This window comes from Pseudochaenichthys georgianus, chromosome 1, assembly GCF_902827115.2.
Source record: "Pseudochaenichthys georgianus chromosome 1, fPseGeo1.2, whole genome shotgun sequence".
Lineage (NCBI taxonomy): Eukaryota > Metazoa > Chordata > Actinopteri > Perciformes > Channichthyidae > Pseudochaenichthys > Pseudochaenichthys georgianus.
Genome location: NC_047503.1, coordinates 30711729 through 30728182, shown reverse-complemented (window position 1 = coordinate 30728182; position 16454 = coordinate 30711729). Strand labels below are relative to the sequence as shown.

The 16454-nt window shown below is 38.4% G+C and overlaps 1 protein-coding gene across 1 annotated transcript; it reads left to right on the top strand.

The window, feature by feature from the left end:
* Window positions 1-331: 331 nt before the first annotated feature.
* Window positions 332-16328, top strand: cfap52 (cilia and flagella associated protein 52). Its single transcript, XM_034093348.2, has 14 exons — window positions 332-472; window positions 901-1100; window positions 1554-1690; window positions 2182-2310; window positions 2413-2512; window positions 2766-2882; window positions 3965-4065; window positions 4207-4377; window positions 5031-5179; window positions 5399-5544; window positions 9061-9212; window positions 10725-10827; window positions 15208-15319; window positions 15962-16328. The coding sequence occupies exons 1-14, from the start codon at window positions 406-408 to the stop codon at window positions 16141-16143; spliced, it is 1866 nt and encodes a 621-aa protein (XP_033949239.1). The 5' UTR covers window positions 332-405; the 3' UTR covers window positions 16144-16328.
* Window positions 16329-16454: the final 126 nt, after the last annotated feature.

Sequence of the window (16454 nt, the reverse complement as noted above, 5' to 3'; positions counted from 1 at the left end):
TGGGTTCAGTATTACCATTAACTCTGTTGTTTTCTATTTGTACTTTCTTTCTAATAACAAAGAATGCCAAAAATAAACCATGTTTTGTACTCTTTTGTCAAATGATATATATATTTTCAATAGTTAAACCTTTGCAGTACTTTTAACGCTACACAGAAACATGCTATTACATGCTTGTCTACAAAAGGGTACAAACACCTATCGACCCTCAGGTTTGTATGTACGCCTTTTAAGTTCTGACATTTCCGAGAGGACGTGAAGGCAACGAGGAAGTTTTGTCGACCAATGAGAGTGTCCAACAGAATACCAGCGGTTGCTAGGTAACGTTTGTTTGGTGTAACTTTAGTTGACACAACATTTGTTCGATACAAGTAGACATACGTTAACAATTTACAGTAAAAAGAGATGACAAATACATCTGAAACACAGGCTGTGCCGCAGCTTGAACTGGAGTCTGTAATTGGGTTCAGCGGTAAGTTCTGCACATTTCGGTTTTAACTAATATAGCGTTAATACAAATCAAACGTTAAGGAATACAACAAGCTAGCACGCTAATGTGCGCACATTAAACATCTAGGGGTTTGCTTTTCAGGTAGTATGCATAATGTTAGAAGCTTAACTGTAAAATGTGGGATATTTTAAATGCCAATTATTACCATGTTCATAAAAGTAAAATATAAGAAAGTGTCAGGATACAGTTCTTTTTTAGACTCTACGATGTATTTGGCCGGTTTAACTGGGAAGTATGGCACGTTGTCATGGCTGTCTGCTTAATTAACATTATCTTTGAAAACAAGAGACAGCCATAATGATCACAAACAGTTTGTCTTTGCCTTTTTTGATTTTAAAACACGTTATATCTTTATTATTATTATGTTATGCTACATTTTGTCCCATAAGGTCATGTGATTTCTGGCTTGAGAGTCCATCCCGACAGAGAGTATCTGATCTATCCTCTGGGCAGCGCTGTCATCCTGAAGAGAATCAAAGATGGCAAGCAGGAGTTCCTGCATGGACACACCAACAATGTGTCCTGTATTTCAGTGTCCAAAGGTGGAGTGTACATTGCCTCTGGACAGGTCAACTTCAAGGGCTTTAAGGTAGTGCAGTTGTTAGATCCTTGAAATGTTTAAAAGCAAATTAAAAACCTATCTTTTTAATATGGCTTTTAAATGTTGTTATCTTTCAATTCTCACTAGTATTATTGTCCATGTTTTACTGTATTTTTTCTGTTTTGCTTTTATTTAGCATTTTTAATTTTCTTTTTAAAATTGTTTTATTTTAACCTATTTTTATGTATTGTCAGCTTTATGTTTTCTGTAAAGCACTTTGGGCTGCTTTGTGCATGAAAGGTGCTATACAAATAAAATGTATTATTAGTATTATTATTATATTTCATAGTTTCTGATTTGGTTAACACAATGTTTTATGTGCATTAGTAAGCAGACTGTTTTTTTGCTTCAGAAATATATGGTCTTGAATCTATCCATAGTAAGCAAAATGGCAAAATAAACGTGTCATTTTCACATGTAGCATTTTAATAAATATCCTAGGCTACGGTTATCATCTGGGACTATGCCAAACGAACAATATATGCCCAGGTGTTGCTCCACCAGGCTAAAGTAGAGGCACTGGCATTCTCTCCCAACGACAAGTACCTGGTGTCCCTCGGAGGTCAGGACGATGGCAGGTAAATATTAAGTGTGGGTGGTACAGGTCCGAATACATTATGCTTTTCCCAAATAACCAGATAAAGAAAAGAGACACATGATCAGTTGAAAAGCTAAATCTCCTGATATAATCGGCCCCCTTACTAGTTTGAAATGTTATTACAGAACCTAAACTAAATCTCAATTGCAGGGTCTTTATGACACTAAACACAATGTCATTGTCATGCAAAAACATTTTATGTATTGACCTTTCTCAATCATACAACATTTTGCCGTGTGAAATTCAAAACAGAGCTTAAGACCATCTTAATGTAAATTGAGACACTGTTCTGGGCACAATATCACAGTTTTACACTTCAGAAGTCATCAGTACTTTCCTGCAAATCAAGTTCTGCAGTTAAAGAAGAAAATGTAATAGAATATAATTTCCTTCAGTAGTATATGTAAATTCCCTCAATAGTACATATCCTCTTTTTGTTTATTGTGTCTGCTGTTTTTGGTGTATTTTCAGTATAATAGTATGGAATATTGAGACCAAGAAGGCTGTCTGTGGGAGTCCAGCCTCAGCACACAGCGCCGGGCACTGCCTCACTGTGCAGTACTCAAACACCAATGACAATATTTTTGTTTCTGCCGGGAGGTGAGTGATGCTGGCTACTAACATTCTGTAAACCAGGTATCAGCCATGTACTCCTACTGTTCTCGTAAAGTATTTTATTTTCATTGTTCTTTTTTTGAGCAGTGGTACATTGCGAGTCTGGGAGCTGGACCTCCCCAACAGGAAGATCAGACCCACAGAGTGTCAGACAGGCAAGCTGAGGAGGATTGTGAAATGTATAGAGGTATGAGGCCTCGAGAGTCTTTCATTCACATCAGTTTGTGCAGTTTATTTGTCCCATTTTGAAGTCTATCTACATTTGCTTTTGCCACAACTAACTAAATGATTAGGGGCACATTTGCAGTAGATGTTTTAGGTTAAATACACAGCTAACAATCTTTTACCATGTCTGGCAATTTAATGTGATATTACCATTCATATTCAGATACACTGATATCGGATCATGTTAATGTTGAGTTGTTTATGTCTGGACACAGATCTCCGAGGATGATAAATTCATTTTCTGTGGCACCACCAGTGGAGACATAATGAAAGTCAACCTGAAGACAGGACTTCTGAGTGAATGTGGTCCAGCTAAAACGAAATACAGCCTGGTAGGTTCGCGTAAATAGAGTCATTATGTGAAGGTGATATCAGTTGTTGCTAACACACGCTTTGCCTAACAGTGAGGACTTCTGCTGCGTATACAGAGCTGATTGAACTGTAATCCTGATGGCCTTCTATTTTGGAAATCTAAGCATGGCTCCTTTCATGTGTTTCATTTGTTTCATTTAATCTATGTCCAATTTCTTTTCTGCCTTTAACCCTTGTGTTGTGTTCAAAAGCTGTTACCGTTCATGGTGTTCGCGGGTCAATTTTGACCCATGATTTATCTCAGTCCAAAATACAAAAAAAAAATCAATATCATCCAATATTGTTTTAACTACATCATAACTAAGTTATTATGCATTCATAACCGTACAATCCTGTTGTAACTTTATTGTATGGCCCCAAAACACATGACATTGTAACAAAACATATTATATTGTAACGAAACACATTATATTGTAACAAAACACATTACTCCACATATTGCACACGTGCATGTGTGTGTTCAGGTTCAAGTGTTAGTGCACATATTCTTTGAGAAAGGTGGAGTTCCCGTGGGGGGAGGGGGCAGAGGGAGGGGAGACCAGGTGCATGTTGCGAAAAATTATTGTTACAGTGTATGAAGGGGGTGGGGTGTCTAAAATCAAAGATGAATCTTGATTGGGCCAAATTTGACCTCGAGTGACCCACAACAATTCTGCTGGGTCTCCCCAGACTCGAGCACCAAATGATACACTTTTTTTTTTAGAGACCTTCAGACTTGGCTAAAATTGTGAAAATCAGTTTTGTAGTGTTTATATAGCTGTTGTGGAGGATATCATGAAGCCTTGTTCCGATACAAAAAACTAGAGCGTAGTTCTTATATCATTTTAACTTGAAACGGGTCACCGGAGGCCCGAACACAACATAAGGGTTAATGGATTGTTATGTACTTCCCTCTCATTGTTGAACTTAGTCTTGATTGCGGGTATCCAAAAGTATTTTAGCTTTTAGCTTTTATTACTTGGAACTCATTTGGGCAGCGCTTTAATATGTAATAAAAACTCGCCAGGTCTTTCTATCTCAGTGCTCTGTATTCTCTGTGCAGGGTGTCAATGTCCTCAGGGTGCTGAAGTCTGGGGACCTTCTTGTAGGCTCTGGATCTGGCACATTCACTCTCTGTTCCAGCACTAACTTCAAAACTCTCAAGTGAGTCCAAAACTGTATCTTTGAATCATCCACATGTAATACATCGTGTAGTGTGAGGTTCACAGCTGTATCTTACATATTAGATTAACTACCAGGGCTACTTCTGTAACGCAAACAGTGTTCATTTTTTTCCCACATCAGGAAAGTAGAGCTGGATAAGGCGGTGACCTCCATCGCTATAAGAGGAGAGGGCCAGCAGTTCTTTGTTGGAACCAGCGCTGCTCAAATGTTCCGCTTCAGTTATGATGAATTCAAAGCTGAGCTCATTTCCACAGGCCACACCACTGCTGTGAAGGACGTAGCCATATGTTTGTAAGTGGCCCAGACACCATTCACGGAGAGAAGTATTCAAAGTTCAACAAGAGAGAATTGCAAAAGGCCCTTTACAGATTTTAAATTTGGCATGAAATATTAATTGAGGAACACCATTATGCTATACCATAATCACCTTCCCTCGAGTGTGCAGTATAACCCTTTGTTCAACAAAGTATTCATGATGCGCTGTTTAAAATCACTCAAGTGTATGACATTTGGGAGAATAATATTCAGTTTTTTTCCGATAAACCTGAAAAAAAGGTGTTCGGCCAGCTGTCTGTTCTTCATTCAATGCTTTAGCTTCCTTCCCAAAACGTTATAGTTAATGGCAGTATGTCTTTTTTTGGGCAAACCCAATTAATCATTCACAATGCATGATTTCAGTACTCCATTGTGCTCACTAGAGGGTGACCTATGCTTGCCTTATCCATGTCCAGTTTGCACAGTTTTCGTTTTGGTTATATTGTATAAAGACTTGGGTAATGTATTGAATTTATACATGAATTAATTTATCAATGGATGCATGGTTAATCCTATCATAAATGCCTTTAATTCAATAAGCACTATGTAACAACAGACAGGTGATGCCCATGTTCACTTAACTATAAATCCAAATCTCTTCCTCTCTCTCTCTCTTTTGTATATGTTAGTGGAACATCTGAACTGTTTGGAACCTGCTCTGAGGAGGACATCAGGTTGTGGCACATAGACAAGCCCAAAGAGCTGCTGCGCATCACTGTGCCCAACATGACCTGCAACTCCCTGGACTTCATGGCTGACGGACACAGCATCATCAGTGGTTGGTATCATGCAGAAAGATCTGCTAACAAGACATTAGATGTCAAGACATCATATATCTTTTTCCATTTGTTGAGGTGTAGTGTCGTCATAAGATGTGGATCAGTCATGATGACTCGTTCCCCAACACCTGTAACACTTGTTCCCAAGTTAGATACTTTACACATCGAATGAAGTGAATGTTCTTGTTCAATTAAACATGGTTTTCTCTCTCTTGAAGCATGGAACGATGGCAAGATTCGTGTGTTTGCGCCAGAAAGTGGCCGGCTCATGCTCACCATTGACAACGCACACAGAATGGGGGTGACAGCAATTGCTGGCACCAAGGACTGCAAGAGGATCATCAGTGGGGGGGGATCGGGGCAGGTCAGTAGACAGGACAAACCTACACTTAGAATTTTGATGAGAAATGTGCAACCTTTGGTGTTCTCACCAAATGAAAACACAAATACCCCATTGACATTCTCCAAAAGCCCCATTGCATGATAAGAATGATAATATAACGTTTTACAATTGCAGTGCCAACTAATTCCCTTGAGGTGAATCTCCTGTCGCAGACACCATGTGTAGTAAATGCAGGAACAGTTGGTTGCACAACACACTGATTCTAGACAAGTTTTAATGTAGAAGCCATATGCTTAAATAAGTCATGATTATGCAGCTTAGTTTTTGGTAGTAGAGGAAGACATGTTCCTGCCCAACACACTCTCACTCCCTAAGCGTCCAATAGCGACGTTTGGTCAGTGTCCGTGGCGTCCAATTGTGACGCTCCTAGGCTCCTTCAGCGTCATAAAGGGACGCAAATAGCGTTCAACTGATTGCAATGTATTCCCATCTGCGTCGGGATTTGACGCTCATGGAAGCACGGCATTCGTTTATGTCAGCTGCCCTTAAAGGTAATGTGAGCGTCCATTCCCAGGAGTAAAGGATGGCAGAAGACACTACACTACCCAGAATCCCCAGCTATCGTTTGGACTACACCATGTGCTCTTGACAAACCGTGATAGTCCTCAAGCTCTGTGATTGGAGAGTGTGCTCCAAGGGTTAAGCCGATTCTCGAACAGCACTTGAAATGGGATGGAACCACGGCAGACTGTCCAAAACTGGATTTGGTCCACCGCGTCCCCCCCTCCCCCACCCCGTCCCCAGAACTACACATGCTGGCTATTCTGTTTCGCAACATGCTCTATGGCACGTCTCTACTGGGAGTTGTAGTTTTAAAAGACGTTTTCGTATTTCCCATAATAAGAAGTTGCCAGTATTAAACTGTGTACATCCCTGGAGGTTTAGGGAACAGGAAACACTCACATTTAAAACATATAATTAATAAATGGGTGAAAATTGCTTGTGCCCATTATGGGCAGTATTAATATATATACCCACATGCCAGCTAAGGTCAGAAGAGCTTTATTTAACAGCTGGTCTTATGTGTGTGACCCCTGTGATAACATTACATTAATTGATAAGCCTGAAACATGCACTTGTCAAGTTTCAGAGGCACATTTTGCAAATATGGCAGTAGCCATCGATCAGCTTAAGATAAGATATACTTTATTGATCCCAAGTTGGAACATTTGCGTTACATCAGCATGTGTAACAGTTAAATATGCAGTTGAAAATCATTTAGTATAATCACACAAATTCTGTGTTTTATATTCAACAATTCTGTGTTCTTTATTTATTGATTGTTCAATACCTGACAAGGCCGGAGATGAAATATCTGCATACATCTTATAAGAGTATAATACATTATGTATAATATCAGTTAAAATAAGTGCTTCAACATAGTTAACATTGCTGGAGGTATGCACAAATATTGATAGATGTCTTGTAATGCACTATTGAGGAACCTGCAACCCAAGTTTTTCATTCAGTGCAGAACTACACCACAGTTGTGTAGGCCTATATGATATGTCAATAAACCTTAGAAAATCTTGAAATCTTGAAAGGGATGTGCAAAATAGTCATTATATACAGTCTTTAATTAACTATTAGTAGAGAATAACGAGTAATGAATATACTTTATAGGGATCGTATTAATATCTAATAATAAAAATAATTAAATTCAATAACATGCTTTAACCACCAGGTGTCCCTTTATATCAGCTGTGCACCTTTATGGTGCAAATACAGCCTATCTACCAATTGGATCAAATATAAAAGTGAGCCGAATTAGTGTTGATACTGAGACGTATTGTGTGAAAAGAAATGTAAGATGTTGTTTAATGGCTGATATATTTATGATCCACGTCACGTTTTCAGTTCCTCATGTTTGTCTTCTCATCAGGGCTCTATAAATACAGAACTACGGCAGATATGTAATATGTAATGCAGCCGAACCGTGTATTACAATGCCGTTATGTGATGACTTTCAAAGAGAAAAGCAAGCACACTCGGAATAAGGTATTATTATTTATTTTTTTAAATGTTTTCGGTCTGTTTCCGGTATTTGTTAATGACGATGTGCTCTGAGATGTGAGACTGGAATTGCACAGGGGAAAATAACGTAGGCTATCTTTAGATGCGGATTTTGTTAAACTAATATGTTTAGGCTGTGGACCAACACTATACATTGACGGGGAAGGGGGTAGTAATAAAGATAACACCATTAAACAGTTACACAACATAACAGAAATAATATCGATAGCAGCGTCCCTAGCAACCACCTTGGTAACAATGAAAACGTCGCGATTTCCTGAAGTAATCTTCGTAATAACTAGCAAACTAAAGATCATGTACATCCACTGCACACATAATCTGAAATAACAACTCATATTTCTCGCATCAAAACGCATTTTAATGGCCAAACTAACTTTAAAATAGGCATTTTCTACCGAGAATAAAACGAATTTTGGCCATGTTTTCTTTTTCTGCAGGGAGAAATTTGAAGATCATGTGGCATAGACGCCAGCCATTGGAATGAATGGTGAAAAAAACGGGGTTTGTCAAACAGAGCACATGGTATAGTCCAAACGATAGCTGGGGATTCTGGGTAGTGTAGTGTCTTCTGCCATCCTTTACTCAGAAAAAATATTTGTTTCTCCGAATCGAAGGGGAAAAATACAAAAGGATTGCACACAATTTAAACCAATCAATGTTGTGTAATTAACAAGGATAATCTGGTGTTTTTTAGTCGATGAGTAGTGCAGATATCACTGTAAAATCAATCGACAGTAAGAGGAATACTTACTTCCGGGTGTACAATTCTCCGTTATCCAATGGGAATGGACGCTCACATTGCCTTTAAGGGCAGCCGGCATAAACGAATGCCGTGCTTCCATGAGCGTCAAATCCCGACGCAGATGGGAATACATTGCAATCAGTTGAAAGCTATTTGCGTCCCTTTATTACGCTGAAGGAGCCTAGGAGCGTCACAACTGGACGCCACGGACACTGACCAAATGTCGCTATTGGACGCTTAGGGAGTGAGAGTGTGTTGTCCTGCCAGAGTTATGTCTTGATTTCTCTAGAGGAGCTGTTTGTGCATTTCTGTTATTTATGGTGGGTGAAAAATGAATCATGGAAGAAGCCATAACATTTAATTATGTAACTTCTATGAAAATGGGAAGCTGTGAATTATTAAGGATCATTTCTGTTAAGATGCTTGCATGCAAATGATGATATAATCCATTATACATCTATGACTAAGATCCAAAACTATGCTAAACATACTCTGCAAATACATATTCAATATGTTATGTGTTTGGCCGCTCCGGCGTACAGTACGATTGCAGTTTGACGGATTATGTTTGTTTTTGCTCTATGTTTTTTATATTTGTTCTACAATTGCATTAGAAATCATTTAGACAGAGAAGATATTTTGTCTTAGGTGTAACATCTGATGTATTAGAGATTTGACGAGTTTTGGTTCACCTGTTGTAGGTCCGTGTCTGGGAGCTGCAGCCACCCGGCCATCAGCTGCTGGAGACCATGAAAGAGCACAAAGCCACCGTCACTTGTATCAAAATCAAAAGTGACGACAAAGAGTGTGTGACTGCCAGCTCTGATGGCGCCTGCATCATCTGGGATTTAGTGTGAGTATACCATCTGCATACCCACACACTTGTTTCTGAACCAAAGGCAACAACAACACACCTTACATATACAGGATGTTTCATCTTTAAACCTTTGTTTGTGCATAGTGCATAAAATACTCACATTTGCCTTTTAGTAGTAGTATGAAATACAGTACACAGCAGCAAAACAGCCCCACTGGGTCAACTTTGTAGTCAATTCATTCTTAATTTCACCCTAACACCTTAAAGTGAATTAATCCTAGTTTAGTTCTCTCCTAAAATGGAGGAAGGTGAGCAGGACCTGTGAACCTGCAAACTCACACTTCTTATTTCTTGTCATTGTAAAAGTTATTTATTTGTTGGTTGTTTTGTACAAACATTTGTATTCGTTTACAACGTGACGAACATGAGGCTGATGACGATGACCTAGAAAAGTATTTTTAAGCTTCTTCTTGCCCCTCTTGAACATGACAGAGACTATTTGAGAATGCATTTTGTTTGATTTTTTGCACCTTGAACGTTTTGCTTTTTTGTTTTGTTTTGCATCTCTTTGTTATAATTATTATAATAATAATAAAAATAAAAATAAATTTTTCTGACATGTTCAATAAATGGACTAATAAAAGGTGTATTTTGCAGTGAACAAGAAAAAACAAGTATAAAGGTGCCTTATTTAAACAACAAATCAAAGTATCTATTATAAAAGAAAATGGTTATGATCTACAGTACATAGCCACCACAAGATATGAAAATGACAGAAAATAGAGAGTGCTGCTTTTTATATTTGTGTTGTAATGAGAGTGAACGGCTAAAGCCGGTCATCTGTGTCTGGCTGGAACATTAGGAATAAAAAGAAACCCAGGGCATTATTTATTAAGACATCTTCAACTCCTTTAATCTGCAGGGCTTCTCTGTGTGGAGATCAAAAGCTTTAACTTAAACTCTGATGGTGGTCATGTTTTATTCACTGTCTATCCTCTTCAATGAACAAGTCTGTGGAGTAAAGTATGCCTTTCCTATGATTACTAACAAACTAAATTAATATTAGTCAGACAAGATTGGACAAGAGAAGAGTGTGGGTGCAAGCTTAATCTGCATGGTTTGTGTTCGGAAGAATTTATTTTAAATGTGAATCTATAGTGTTACAGGTTTATGTTAGTTTGTTCCCTGGAAATAGGATCATGTTAAACACATTAAACTGCTGTATGCAAATTGTAACCATGACTGTTGAATTTCAGTTTGATGTTTATTTTATTTATTTCATTGTATTTTATTTATGATCTTGTACTTGTGTTTACTATCATTGTTATTATCCAAGAAAAGCCATAAGTACAATGTGATTTTTCAGTTTTGTCTCTCCATTATGTATAAACTTAACTCAATAAAAACTAAAGTTTGAAAAGAAAAATAGAAATGTGTTTAGAAGTTGATGACGTGAGGGAAATTTTTAACCACATTTTTCTAGACCGCTTCAACACACTGACTCCTCTCTCCTCTTTTTATTTTCATCTTCTGCATATCCTGCTGTAGGCGGTTCGCGAGTCTTCAGATGGTTATTGCCAGCACAATGTTCCGGACAGTGTGTTACCACCCCGAGGAATACCAGCTCATTACCGGTGGCACTGACAGAAAGGTATGTTTTAGCACAGTACTCAGACCATACTGAAAATTCCTCTTCAAGTAACATGTCTGCACTCAGAACTGTTATTCGAGAACCACGTATCTTTAAAAAGACACATTTACCTGGGCTCAGAAAAACAGCCCTTTATTCAGTTGTTGTGACAATTTCCAAATTTTCTATTTCCAGTCTTAAAAGGGTTTATTTGCCTAAAAGCCAGAAGAAACTTCTCAACCCATAATGTTTTTCTACAGCTCATTCAAAAAAGTCTATAACAGCAAATATGGAGATACATGGACCTTCACCTGATAAGAAGGTTATGACAAATTATTATCTGTAAAGTAACTTTAGCCGTCAACGACATTTTGGGGAGGAAAACGTGGAATGTAGTATACTAAATCTATAAAGTAGCAAGTACGTCTGGTTTTACTTAAGTAAATAAAGATAGCTAGTACAAATGACATTTTTATTATTAAATGTATTATATCCCCACTATTTTATCTATTCTTCTCAGAAATCTGTCCATGCTTCTTTACGATGGGATTTGCCTTGTTGGTTTTATGCACTGCCATGCAAGAGTTGGTTAGCAGAGAATTGCAGGGACACAACAATCCCTGCAAAGAGCCTGGCACTCACACAGTCATAATCTATATGTCTCATTATGCTGTTATTGTTATTATAATCTCCACTCAGTGTGCATGAGAGAAAAGCCTATCGCTGTGGTAAAATCAGCAAAGAGAAGCACAGTGAAGAACAATCACACGTCCGTAGATTAGTTTGAAGGCTTTGTCATTTGTTTCTCAGCTCAGAATAATTAAGCCGCTGTTAGTCGGTGTGACAAAAACACTCAGGCCCCTAAATCTGTCATTTTGTAAGTCATTTTGATTAACTCTTATTTACATAAGGTCAGGATTTCACAGTGGAAGAATGGGATGCTTGTTCCCTTGATTGTGCACTTCATCCACGCCCCTTGAACCCCCGCCCGCCAGACCCATATTGTTGCTTCCCCTGCATGCTGGGAGCTGAGGACAAGTTGTGCTGATTAACACTGTCGATGTGCTGAGTGAGCAGAGGGAGAGAGAGTGAGAGGGAGGAATTCAGAGAGAAAGAAGGGAGGGATGAGACGGGGTGTTCGTGCCTTCCTGCGGATGTGCCCGTACCACCCGAGTGCCAGCCAGATCCACCATCTGCTCATCCCAGGACACAGGCGCTCTGTCTGGGGGAGCACATACCAACACTCTGCTCTCTCTCCTCTCCTTACTTCAACCCTTCAGCATATCCCAGCATGCCTCTGTGAGTCAAATCCCAGACCAGTAGGACAGAGAGAAGGTGTGAACAGAAAGGAAGGGGTCGAGAGAAATAAACAAAAGGAGTGAAGGGTGTGTTGATGATGGTGATGCATATGAAGATACATGTGCTTACTTAATATAAAGGGGATAAGAGGTACTTTATTGATCCCAAATTGGGACATTATAGATTTTGGGATAGTCGGAAGCAGGTATATATGTTCCAGTTATGCCGTGTTTTAAGAGGATGAAGCCTTGATGGCTAACTTTATTAAAGTGTTGGAATTTCGCAGTTACATGGTATGTAGTTTCAAGTTTCAAGGCTTTTATTGTCATGTGTACATAGCTACAGTGTAGTTATGACAATGACAATCTTAGGTATCAGGCTCCTCTAACAGTGCAATACAATAAAACAGTTAAAGTGGACCTATTATGCTATATATTAAATATATTGTAGGGCCATACCTATACAAAATGTATGTGACGTTTTTTGCTTAAAATACCAAACAGATCACCCATTGTAGCCATGCCTCATACTGCCTATGCATACTGCTCAAACCCCTCTTTTGCAGCCCTGTTAGAGAAATGCAGATTGTGGGTCAAATAGCTTGAAAAAAAAAAGGAGGCGGAGCTAATGCCTGATCAGAATTATACCGGAGATAAAGTACAATTCTGCTGTGATAAAACGCCATCCTGTTTAAAGATAGTTTCTGAAACACTATGGAGCAAATGCTTTTTCTCTTGCGGGTTTATCACAAGCCACACAAGGTGAGTTCCTTTTTTTATTTCCTGCTTTTTAAACACATGTGCTCTACAGTACAGATTAGCTCTGAGTGTTAGCGAGGCTTGCTAATGTAAACAAAAACGAGATTACGTCCAAAACACCTCAGGCATTGTTGTCAGGCAACTCTCTGTGGGTCCACCATCCGAAATTACGTCATATCGACAGCAAATCTGTATCCGCTCGTTGTAGCCCCGTTTTTTTTAAAGATTTGGGTATGGAGGAAAAGAGAAAGGGTTTTATTTTCTGACGCTGCATGAGTTCCCCGACGCACTAGGGACAAATATTTATGTATAAAAGACATGCATGTTAGGTCCCCTTTGAAACAGTAGGCCTACAAGTAAATAAAATAAAATATAATATAATAGAAACAGAATATAAAAGAAACTGTGCAGAATAATCTATATATAGCAGTTGGAATATTGATATGATATAAATGAATGTACCTTCCCCTATCAACCCCACAGGTGCCCCGTTAAGGCTTTATCTCTCTGTGATGTTAGTATTAAGCCATCATTTGTAAATGAATTGTCTTTGAGACCAATCCATAACCTTCTTGAAACAATCAATATGATACAATAAAGAACCTCTTTACAAACAAATAAGAAGAGAGTATCTTACCTTTACCAAGGAATCTCTGTCTGTCTGTGTGTGGATGTACTCTGCATAGGCCTGGCGTTTCTTCCTTGCCCGTATTGCATGTAATTAATTCCTTTTGGCCCATGTTGTGGCTATAAGCCAGTTTCCGAGGCTGTGGATGGAACACAGATGGGCCAAGACAACTCACACAGGTGGGAGTCTCTAATAAGCTGCTGAAATGAGATAATGGAGAGGCTGTGACTGCGGCACAGAGGAAACCATTGCCGGTATATGACATAAGTTCAGGTTTAAACAGAAAATGGTACTTAAACATTGTTTTAGATCTCTCATTCGTGTTTTTCAAGGGTAGTGTTTTGTTTCTGTTTGTTTAGAAGGTGGTACTATCGTTTTTAATTATACAGACAGTAGCTGAGTTGAATTGCTTTCTGATCTTGTACTGAAGTAAATAAAGGCTTACTTTGTGTTTGATATTTGAACTAGCTCACCTCTGGTTTTTGCTTTCCTAAATAAGGTTTTGTTAAGTTATTTTGTGGGAATATTAATATCAGCGAGTCATTCTATCTGAAGCATTTGGCAGGCCCTCACAGAAATGTTCCCGTGGCTTGTAAGGGCAGCTTATTGCTTTGAGAATCACTCCGCAGTTCTGTAATATAAATAATACTTTTTTTTTTCCTCTTGCCTTTTGTTCCTCTTTCATTCCATAATAACCAAGAGTATTTGATATGTCTATGTGAGATTTCATTTCCCCTCCTATAATGCATTACAGGAATGGTCTTGTGTAGAGAAATTAAATCCTATCTCAGGCTATTCTTGTAAATGTTGCGCTTATTCTGTGAAGCTCTTTGTAACATTTACCGGTACTTAACCTTTTACAGCCGACCTCGATTGTTCAGCATATGTCAAAAAGTAGACTTCTGTGTATTATTTGTTAGCAACATTACAGTCAGGATATGTTCAGTTATGCAATCATTCAATTTGATATTTGCTTTGCTGACTTTAAAATAGCTTCTGTGATGTTACACACACATTGAGACAGGGAAAGAGAGCCACTCAATCTTCTTTTATAAATTAATTCATACAGGATGACTCTAAGACTGATTTTAATGATCATCTGCCTCTTAATTTACAGTCTTCACATTTTAAAATATAATCAGCTTAGTCATATAAATAACAAGAAAGGACTCTTGTTGTTGTGTGGCTCTGTGATGTTTCTGCTGCCTGCGATATAAATAACTCAGGTTTCAATTGCCTTTTGTGAGACTTGATACTTTGACAGCTATAAAACTTGAGGGATGATTAAATCCCATTTAGATCAGCAAACATGGTTTCAATTGGAATGTGTGTGTGTGTGTATGCGTGCGTGCGTGCGTGTATGAGGTAGATATAATCCAACCATAGACATATACTAATTTCCATACATAGTACACATAATAAGGCAGTAAAGGAAGCTTAGTCTGTCTTTAGGTCACATTGCATATTACCATAATAGGAAATTATACATACATTATTGTGAGTCCAATCCTCAAATGGAATCTTTATTTTACTATAAATCAAACCACACCAAAGAAATAATGATGTGTCATTGAGGTTGCCTGCTTTACTCATTTTACTTTCCTTGTTGATAGTAGAGAAAAGAGGCTCTATGAGTATATTCAAAGTTCCTCTCCCTCTTGAGTGGACCATAAATAATGGCGGTGATGAACAAATATGTGTTACCTGCCTCCTCAGGTCGCCTACTGGGACGTGTATGACGGATCTGCCATCAGAGAACTGGATGGCTCGCAGGCCGGGGCCATCAACGGCATGGATATCACACAGGACGGCAAACACTTTGTGACAGGTATAGATAGATAGATAGATAGATAGATAGATAGATAGATAGATAGATAGATAGATAGATAGATAGATAGATAGATAGATCTCAATTTGGGAAATGTTTGCGTTGCAGCAGCATAAAAAACACAAGGCAATGTACATAAGAGAAATTAAGACACAAGAACTAAACAGTCCAAAATATTTCAGACATAGAAATAAAATAGCATTAAAAATAATGTCCCATTACACGTCAGCTGACTGTTAAATTGTGTTTGCTGCACGCCATTTAGTGATTTTCTTTTCAATATAATTCAACCAGTTAGAAGAAATAGTGTAAATCTACAAAACGATTTAATGGGCACTAAATATTTAGATGATTATAATTGTACACTTGTTCATTGCTGAAAATGTTCAGATAAAAGCATGATCAGCTTTTTCTGTGTAATTTCAGATGGTGTCTTTTAGTTAAAAACAGTTTAACTAAGTGTTTAGATTTGAATTGACCCTGGTATTCCTGTGTTCATTTTCCATATGTTTGATTTACTTGCAGATACTAATGAGAGTTTGTTCTCACTTTTTGAAGTCTTTGTCTACATCTCCTGTACTGACACTACTCTGCTGAAACTTCTCTCAGGTTATTGACATATTTTTCATCTTCTCATGACAGGTGGAGATGACAAGCTGGTGAAGGTGTGGGACTACTTGGAAGGTACGGTAACCCATGTAGGAATAGCTCACAGTGGCAGCATCACCAGCATCAAGGTCTGCTCCAACAACCGCACCCTGGTCAGCACCAGCGCAGACGGAGCCATTCTGAGATGGAGGTTCCCTCACCCTGCTTCCTCTTAATGTGACATGTGGAGTCCTGGAAACTACACGTTCTACTTTTATTCCAGGAACACTCGTACTCATATGATCCGACATTTTCCCATTATTGTTCCTCTTAGCAAATATTTCTATGAGAGTTCTGACATTAACATTGCAGAAAAGGTTTAAACCCAGACCAAAGGAAATAAAGGTAATTTGATTTAGCATCAGTGACTCTTATTTTATCTTAGAGTAGAGAAAGGATGATATTTAAAGAAGTGAAAACATTACACTTTCTGAGCAGTCTGGTCATTCCCAGCAGGAGCCGAATATGGGTTGGAATTCACAGAGCG